This window comes from Pygoscelis adeliae, unplaced genomic scaffold (genome assembly GCF_000699105.1).
Source record: "Pygoscelis adeliae isolate BGI_AS28 unplaced genomic scaffold, ASM69910v1 Scaffold114, whole genome shotgun sequence".
NCBI lineage: Eukaryota > Metazoa > Chordata > Aves > Sphenisciformes > Spheniscidae > Pygoscelis > Pygoscelis adeliae.
In genome coordinates, this window is record NW_008824587.1 from 2,456,220 (window position 1) to 2,465,163 (window position 8,944).

Consider the following 8,944-nt stretch of genomic DNA (forward strand, 5'->3'; position numbering starts at 1 on the left):
CCGAAGGCCAATTCGTTGTTGCAGGTTGTCCAACACTCTGCATTTTAGTCTCTGCTGGTGAGTTACAACCCTCCCCGCGCCCTCCCCTGTCACGCCTGTGGCAAGCTGATAACATCTCGTAATAATCTACTTATCCCCTGGGAAAGGTGTATAAATGTTCCCTTCTTCAAGAGCGTGATTAGTGTATTTGCATTCCCCTTCAAGTTTACAACAAATAATCCGGTCCTGTGTGGAAGAAATAGCTGGTAGAAATTCTGTGGCTTCTTTTGGGTGTAAATGCCCTGACTGTAGGAAGAAAGCTTTCCTGCCCAAGGGCTCTGGGCTGGGGGGGGGGGGGCCGGGCCCCCTGCCTGCCAGGGCCACCCTTCAGGAGGTCTCCCTCAGGCCCCCGCCACACAATGAGAACAGGGGACTCCATCCCATGCCAAAATTAGAGTAGGAGGGTTTCTCAGGACAGCGGGCTGAAGCCTTCGCTGATATTATCGCCTTCCAGGGGGATTAAACTGAACCCAACATCTTTAAAAAGTGATCACTGAGATTTTCATGCATTAACTCAGTAGTTGAACAAAATCAGCTGGAGTGAAAGGAGAGCTCCAGCAGAGTTAATGACTCTGGAAATTACCGATCGGTTTGTGAGTTTATATATAGCGTCTCTCATTGTATTGAACAGCAGAGAAAGGTCCCCCTTTGAATTTCACTGCTGGATACAGGGTAAAGTTCAGGTTTTCATTTTCTAGAATACTTAAAATGCTTTTGAATTGCTGCTGAAAGACCCAGGAATTGCTGCTATTTCATAGCTCTAGCTGAAATCTAACAGAAAAGCCTGTTCCTAGGGGAATTTAGCAGAAAGCCGGCTGGGGCGGCTGAGCCCAGCCCTTGACATCCCCCTTGGTCTCCGTGGTGGGATGTGCACCCTGCCTGGGGTATGCACATATGGGTGCAACCCCCAACCCCTGCCTGTGCGAAGCTAATGACTGGCACCCCAATTTTCCTGAGGATACCTGTTTTCTGTGGTGCACTACTCTGCCTCACTGCTCTTGCCGGGATGCTCGATCCCCCAAAGCAGCAGTGGTTTGAGGGGAAGTTTCTCCCGGGAGTAACTCGCTCCTGAAAGTAAAGTGCACTTTAGCTGTGGCACTGACTGCTGAGTCGCAGGCAGGGTTAATGAGCCGGGAAGTTGCCTGTCAATCCCCAAAGCATCTCCTGCCTCGATGAAGATGGTAGCTGGCTGCAGAGGCTTGATCTCTGGCTGTTCCCTAATTAGGTGACACCTTTGTGCAGAGTGAAAAGCTTCTCCTTGCCCCTCATGTCGGTGCACCTCGAAAGGCGATTGCCAGCCTTTGGGCTTCACTGTGTGGCTGGGGCAGGGGCTGGCTCCCCGGCACGGCTTGTGAGGAGGCTCAAAATTAATTCCTAATATCTATTGTGCTCCTTCCTCCTCTCCACTTCTATTGTAAAGGTTAAGGTGTCTTAAAAGCTGCCTTAAACTCTGCTTGAGGACATTCTTTTTGCAGTGCCGGTAGAGCACGGGGGTGCTGGGGGAAGCAAGGATGGATTTGGGTTTCTTGGCCATCGCCCGCTGGCCATCCTCACAGCGGAGAGCCCGGGCACCCCTTTGGTACTTCTTGTGCCTGTCACTGCCTGTTTTGGGCAGCAGCTGCTGTTTTCTGTTGTTGTTTATACCCAGGATTAGAGAGCACAGCTGAGACCAGCTCCTGGTTGTAGTAAGAGCTCAGCAAATGGCAAGAGGCAGTTTCTGCCCCAATGGCATCCAGAGCCAGACACGGGCAAGACAGCCCCAAAGCTGCTGAGCATGCCTGGCCAACAGAACCAGCCTGGAAGTCTCTTCCTAGCTGAAACTGCTTTGTTAAGACTGCAGATCACAATCTGGCATGAAACTCTTGAGTTAATCTCTCTCCCAAAGCAAGGTGTGCATTTTCAGTTGATGTGCATCCGAAGGGATGAACCAGAGGGATTTTTGTGGGGGAGAAAGAGGAGAAATCCAAAGGGATGAAGCAGAGGGAAATGGAGCTCAGACTCAAGGGGTATCTCCAGGGAAGGTGCCTGAGCTGGGGTGGCCCCAACCGGCCTGGAAAGGTTTGGGAATGCAGACTGTTTCAGTAGGGACAACGGGAGGATGCAGGCAAGCCTGCCTGGGCTGGGGGGACATGGGCAGAGCAGTCCCAGCATGGCCGGGACGTCTGTGCCCCCGGGATTGCAGGCAGGCAGGCATATCTCCGAGAGTGATGCTTCCCCCGAGAAGCACCGAGTCCCCTGTGCTGATCTGCTCGTTCCTCTTTGGAGCTTCATGCATTCGGTGTGGAGCTAATTTGGCAGCAGAGAGTAACGCTTTGGGGCACAACCTCCGCTGGGGGAGACCTGAGCATCCCCCTGGGGTGAGCAGGGTGCGGGCCAGGCCCCTGCCCGGGAGTGTAGGGCTTTTGGGTGCTTCTGCTGTGGGAGCACCATCCCAAGCCGGGGACATCCCTGGGGGACAGCAGCCACGAAGTGCCCCAAAGCAGGACAGTCCTGCTGGGGACCGGCTTCCCCATCTGACGGGCTGATCTGGGGAGACGCAGGGCTGGGGGTGCCTGTGGGCTTTCTTCTGGCGTCGATGGATCAGCAGAGGGAGACAAAAGCCCGGCTGGAGCCGGAGCATCACATCTAACTCCATCCCGGCTGGTGAGACAGCCCTGGGATCGGTGGCCAGAGGATGCTGAACGCAGCCCCCTCTGCCCGCTGGCCATCCCTCCTGGGCGCTGATGATAGCTGGGTTTGAGGTGCCAAACTTAGGCTGTTCAGAGATGAGAAATTCAGGCTGACCCTGGCTTTGTGCACTAGGGAGAGCAAAGAAATGCCTTCCACAAAAGCAGGGCGTTTGCACAAGGTTCCCGGGCAAGCCGGCTTTCCCCCCACCACAGCAGCATGTGGCTCTGCAGCCTCTCCTGTGCTGCACAGCCCGGCTCCGTCCGCAGGGGTGTTTGGCCTCTTGCATTTCGCAGGTCCGTGCCATGAGGTTGTCGTTTGTCGGCGAGATGGGCTGGGAGCTGCACGTGCCCAAGGCAGACTGCGTGAAGGTTTACCAGGCGGTGATGCAGGCGGGTGCCCGGCACGGCATTACCAACGCCGGCTACAGAGCCATCGACAGCCTCAGCATCGAGAAAGGTTTCTTGCTTTCCTTGCAGCAGCACTCGCTGCTTTGCCTCTGGCCAGGGGACCAGGGCAAATGAGTTTTTCCCAGCTTCGAGGGCGGGTTAGTGTGACTGGAGGTCTGGCAGCTACTGGCAGAGATGCTACCAGCCCCAGCACTCCATGCTGAGACTTCCCCAATACGGGATCCTCTCGAGGGTGCTTTGTCCAGGGCCAAATGAATCGAGGGCACCAGGGGTGTCCAAGAGGCAGGGGTGATGTCTTGGTCTCCTGCTGCTGCTCAACCTGGGCTTGCTGCTGTGGCAGGGAGAGGCTGGGTGACCCATGCTTGCTCTCCGCAGGGTACAGGCACTGGCACGCAGACCTGCGCCCCGACGATACCCCTCTAGAAGCAGGCTTAGCCTTCACCTGCAAGCTCAAGTCCAGCATCCCCTTCCTGGGCCGGGAGGCTGTGGAGGCTCAAAAAGCCAAGGGCATCTTCCGCCGTCTCGTCTGCTTCACCACTGAGGAGTGAGTACCACTGCTGGGCTCCACTTAGTGCTGGGCAGCACCCAATGCCAGTGGCCGCCCTGGGACAAGCACCTTCAGCCATCCCCATCCACCCCTGCGCCCGGGCACGCACGTGGAGCTCAGTTGCAAGCCGGCTCGGCTGTTTTCCATGCTCTAATTCCGTTTCTAATTTAAATCCCACTGCAAATTCACTGCTGGATGTTTAATGGGAGCTGGAAATGGTGTGACAGGGAGTGGGTTTATCTTGTTTCACCCAGAACAGCGGGAGGTTTTGCAAATCGGGCTGGAGGGGCTTTGCCAGCACCTGGGATCAGCGTAGGGAGTATAATGAACCTGTGGGCAACGGGAGCCCCGGTACGTGGGCTGGCCCGGGGCAGAGCTGGGGTCTGGTCCCCCCAAGCCCCTCTCTCCCCATGGGGTCTCAACGCGGGGTTTTGTGGACAACAGCTCTGCCTTCGCCTTGCAGGAAGGTGCCGATGTTCGGCCTGGAGGCGGTCTGGAGGGACGGCGAGGTGGTCGGCCACATCCGTCGGGCAGACTTTGGATTTGCCATCGACAAATCCATCGCCTACGGCTACATCCGTGACCCCACGGGGGGCCCAGTGAGTACAGACCCCCTGCTGCCGCCAGCCCCCGGGGACGGCTGCGCCTCCTTCCTTGCAGTGGGGGCTTGCCGGGGGCAGAGTGTGGCACTTGTTTGGTTTTGAAGCCATATGCACAAGCTCATTGCAAACCCACTGTCTTCTGGGGAGCACGATGGGGCAGCCCCCCCATGCTTCCCCCATGGTGGAGGCTGGAGGGTGAGGGATGCCACGGCTTGGCGGCGAGGTCGGTCTCACCGGCTGTCGCCCTGCGGGGCCCCGGCGATGCTCTCTGGCTCAAGCGCTGCCTCAGATGTTAATTGCAACTGAGTATTTAATTGCAGTAGTGAAATAACTTATGTTATAGGGAGAAACGGCCAATAGGAGTGCAGCAGGCTCTTAATTAACCTGGGAGACTCCTGGATAGTAAATCAGATGCCCTCATTAAGCAGCGTGCTGTAGGCAGAAGCCAGGGACCCCGTGTGGGGACAGAGGGCTGCGGATGACGTCCCCAGGGACCCTCCCTGTTGCAAACCAAGAGCAATGCATATGCTTGTGCTTTCATCCTCTTGCTTGCCTTGACTTTTAATCCTGCATCAGTCCAAGACTCCTAAGTCAAGTGGTTTTGTGTTCCAGTTGCTCCCGCAGCCCCGGGGACCACCTTTTCTCCCCACGATGAATGTTCTCCCCTAGACCTTCCTTTCCTTTCCCCCTTTCTCACTCACTCTCTCCTCCCTGGTACATCTCGCTCTCCCGGCCACCCCCGCCTGCCCCAGGCGGCGTGACGGAGGCAGCAGGATGGAGGTGGGGGGGGGACGGTCCCCTCCTGCCTCCAGCGAGGCACCGATGCGACAGAGCGGCGCTGAGTGCGTCCCCGCCGGCTGCATCAATGGCCCCGCTCTCCCGGCTCGCACACCGGCAGGAGCAGGCAGCTGCCTGCTGGGCTTCGCGGGGGCTGAAATGGCAGCTGTGGGGGAGAGGCACCGCGTACGGGTGGTTGCACCGTGGGGTCCCCAGCACGTGCCAGCTCTTTTGCGTGGCTGCTCCGGGTGGCTGCAGCCAGGAAGCAGTGCTCGTTAAGCAGACGGTAACGTGCAGCCCTCGTCTCCCCGCTCCCTGGGATAACCCCCGCTTGGTTTGGGCAGTAATTGTGGAAGGAGGGGGGAGCTTTGCTGCGCGGGAGGGCAGGTCCCTCGGCGGATCCGCACCGGGACCCTTCCCCATGCTGTCCCCATCGTGGGCTTCGTGCTGGACCCAGACCCCACACAAACCCTGAGCCCTTGGAGACCCCCCCTCTTCCCAGCTCCCCGGCAGTGGGGCACCCAGCACGGCTGCTCAGGGCTGTGCTGTGTTGCACGTGGCCCTTTAGTTTCTTTCCCGTGGATACGGCCCTGCAGCCAACCGGGTGTGATGCTCCCCGACTCTGGGGCTGGGGAAGGGGGATCCAGGACGGGGATGTCTCCGTGGCATCGGGGCTAAAGAACCAGAGGAGCAGAAGAGGTGCAAGGGGTGAGGCAGAGAGGAGAGAAACAAAAATTCTGTTTGTTGCTGAATTGCTGATGATTTCCAGGTGATAAAAGCACACCGGCATCGAGAGCCGCCAGCCCTTCCCTGCGCTGGGGTGTCTCAGCCGCCGGCACCGCCTGGCACTGGGTGAGCCTCGCGGGCGGAGGGGACAGCTCACGCTCGTCACACCAAGCGGTGACATCCTGGCTGCCACCACGGTCCCCTCCTGCAGCCAGGGCCTGGCTCAGGGCAGTGGGGGCTGACTCCGTTCGGGTGTGCCACCCTCCACCCAGCCTGCCTGCTCTGGCCCCTCTGGCAATGAGCTCCCACAGCCTGGCTGTAAGTGCACCTTGCACTGGGTGGCACTGAAAAAATCCACAGGCAAAAAAAAAAAAAAAACTCAAAAAAAATTAAATACTGCATTCTTTTTATTTTTTTAGCTGAATGCTTTTAAAAACCTATTTTCCTCCTCTCTGTGCATCCTCCTGGGAAGGCAGAGAAGATGGCAGAGATGTTTTCTGTGGAAAGCACATCTGCGGGGTGATGTGGGAGCTTGCCCAGCGTGCAGGGAGAGCCCAGTGATGGAGCTGGGATGCTGGCAGGGGGCTGGTGCCCCACTGGTGTCTCGCAGCTTGCAGCACCTAACGGGGGTTTCGCCGTGGCTCTGCCTTGCAGGTCTCGCTGGATTTCGTGAAGGGCGGCAGCTATGAGCTGGAGCGGATGGGGGTGACCTACCCTGCCCGAGCACACACCAAGTCCCCGTTCGACCCGGACAACAAGCGAGTGAAGGGCTTTTACTGAGAGTGCGGCAGCGCGGGGTCAGTGAGCGGATGCTGTGGACACCGGGATGGGGAGAGGGAAGATGCCTTTAGGAGCTGCTGGCCAAATTCCCGGTCCCCGGGTGCCCCAGCTGGCTCCAGGGTCTGCTGGAAGAGCTGGGCAAACGTCTGCAGCGAACGCATCAAGCGAATTTAGGTCAAATTAGAGAGGAAGAGGAGGAAGAGATTCCAAAAAGTCCAAAGATTTTGTTCCTATGTTTTCTAAATGAAGCAGTACCACTACAGCAATAATTCTTTTCCATGGGTTAATTGGCCTGAAAACAGTGTTTTGCTCGACTGCAAATGAAGTGGTTTCAATTTTTGACTTTACTGGAAACCCTTTCCCCAAAAATGTAGTGTCACGCTGCCTGGAAATGAATTTTTTAAACTAACTCTGCTGTTAATAACAGCTGTAGCCTCCAAACCTGCCATCTCTCTGGTCCCTTGCTGCATCTGTCCCTGCTCTGATGGGTGTCACCTTGTCCTGGCTGTGCCCTGGGGACCCGGTGCTGGGGTGGGAGCGCTCGTGGGGGCCATGGAGGGAAGGGGCAGGGGGCCCAGGGCCATTGCCCAGGCTCACGCCGTGGATGCCTTGCCCACTGCAGGGTTATTCTGCGCCGTGGAATCATTGGCTTTACCCAGGGGGTTTCCAGGCACGTTCTTCCCATGTCTGCAAGCACAGATTTGTTCCTCCATCCCATCTCACCCCTGTCACAGCCAGAGCTTCAGGTCCTGCTATGGCAAAATGCTTCCTTGTGGCTCCAAAGTTCAGAGGGAGTTTAAGCACCGACTTCTGTTGCCTTCGGTGGTAATTGCCACCTAAGGCCCTTTAAAAAATCAACCCTGGGGTGTGAAACATTCAGTGCCTGCTTCGATTTTGTTTGTGGTGCTCAAGTGATGCCTCAGTGTGCGATGGCTGTGCGGAAGGCGGGGAGGGTCGATCCTCCCCAGACCTGAACGATGACTTTGTCTATTTGTGGGAGGGCGAGAGTAAAGGCAAGTCCCAGTTTTTGGCCCTGGCAATGGGAGCATGTCGGCGCCCAGAGAGCGCTGCCAGCCTGCGCCGGCCCCTGGGTTTGAAACGAGGAAAACACGGTGGTGCCGTGCAGCCCCTTGATGCTTAACTGGGGAGAGATTCTCGTGTCGTGCCCCAGAGAACAAAAGAAACTCCCGAAGGCAAGTGCCGTCGGAATGTGGGTCCTTGCTGCGTTTGTGTGCGTAGCCTCTGAATTTGGAGGAGAAGGAAAAGGAGTTTGGTGAATGTTTTGGCCCACAGCCGCTTTGCCGGTACAGTTTGTGTTTGTGTGTCCTCTGGGCTGCTCCCGTTACGGGCAGGACAAGCTCAGCACTGTGGTGTAAGCTCACTGACTGGGGCACTGACACCAGGGCTGCCTTTGGCCCCCGGCCACTGGCGGCTCCGTGGTCCCATCTGCTCTGCTGGCATCTTCCCAAAGGTCACCGTGGAGGTGGCTCCTTTTAGCTCCCAAGGGAGAGGGACATGCACGCAGAGGCCGAGCTGCGTGCTGCCAGCCCCGCAGCCTCCGGCAGCGCAGAGCCAGTCTCAAAGGCATCGGGGAAGGTTTTTCATCGCATGCACAGAGCCCATGAACCCCCCCACTGCTGAAGGGAAGGGGCAGCTGCTCCCAGCCCGTCCCCATAATCATCCCTTGCTCTTGTCCTCTTGCTGGGCTCCATCTTCAGCAGTGCAGCAAGGGCCTGATTCTGCCGAAGCTTTCGCCCACCTGAAGAAATAATCACACTGCATGCTTTTCACTTTATTTCCCTTGACTAGGTTTGCTTGGTTTATACTCTCTTTAGAGATGATTTCAATGCCTTAACCTCATGCAACAAGCGCCACAGGCAAGGGTTTGAACTCTCAAATGCTTTGGTTTTACTGGAAACCTTAAAAAAGAAGATTGGGATGATTTTTCCTCTGAATAGGAGATGATTGCACTCCCCGACGTTGCCCAGGAGGAGGGCAGAGGAGGGGGTGGCTGCAGTCCTGTCCCTTTGTCCTGGGGATAAATGAGGGTGCTGGTAAAGGGGAAGAGGTGCAAGGAGCACACTGCCTCCCTGCTCAGCCAGGGATCCGCCATGTGCCTGCGAAGATAACGTTCTGCTTCAAAAAAGCCTTTCTGATCTGCAGTGCTCTGACCTGAGATTTTTCCTTAAACCCAAGGTGACCGGGAGGGCAGGTTTTGGCTGCCACCCTGCCCTGGATCCCACTTGCCCCAGGGCAGTGAGGGGCAGGCGCCCGGCTGGGATGGACGGGCTCTCCTGCAGCACCGCTGGCCTTTCCTCTGCTCCTCCCGAGTATTTTCCCTTTGGAGCTCAACAGCGAAGAGCAATTTTTTTCTTTTTTTTTTTTTTACATTTAGG

The 8,944-nt window shown here is 57.0% G+C and overlaps 1 protein-coding gene across 1 annotated transcript in view; it reads left to right on the forward strand.

Annotated features, from left to right (window-relative positions):
* The window catches only part of SARDH (sarcosine dehydrogenase), a 29,652-nt gene extending 23,104 nt beyond the window's left edge, over positions 1-6,548 (forward strand). Inside the window, exons 16-19 of the mRNA XM_009322153.1 lie at positions 3,003-3,165; positions 3,492-3,660; positions 4,127-4,262; positions 6,423-6,548. Of these exons, the coding sequence (XP_009320428.1) occupies positions 3,003-3,165; positions 3,492-3,660; positions 4,127-4,262; positions 6,423-6,548 (594 nt within the window). The remainder of the gene's footprint in view (positions 1-3,002; positions 3,166-3,491; positions 3,661-4,126; positions 4,263-6,422) is intronic.
* The last annotated feature ends 2,396 nt before the right edge of the window (positions 6,549-8,944 follow it).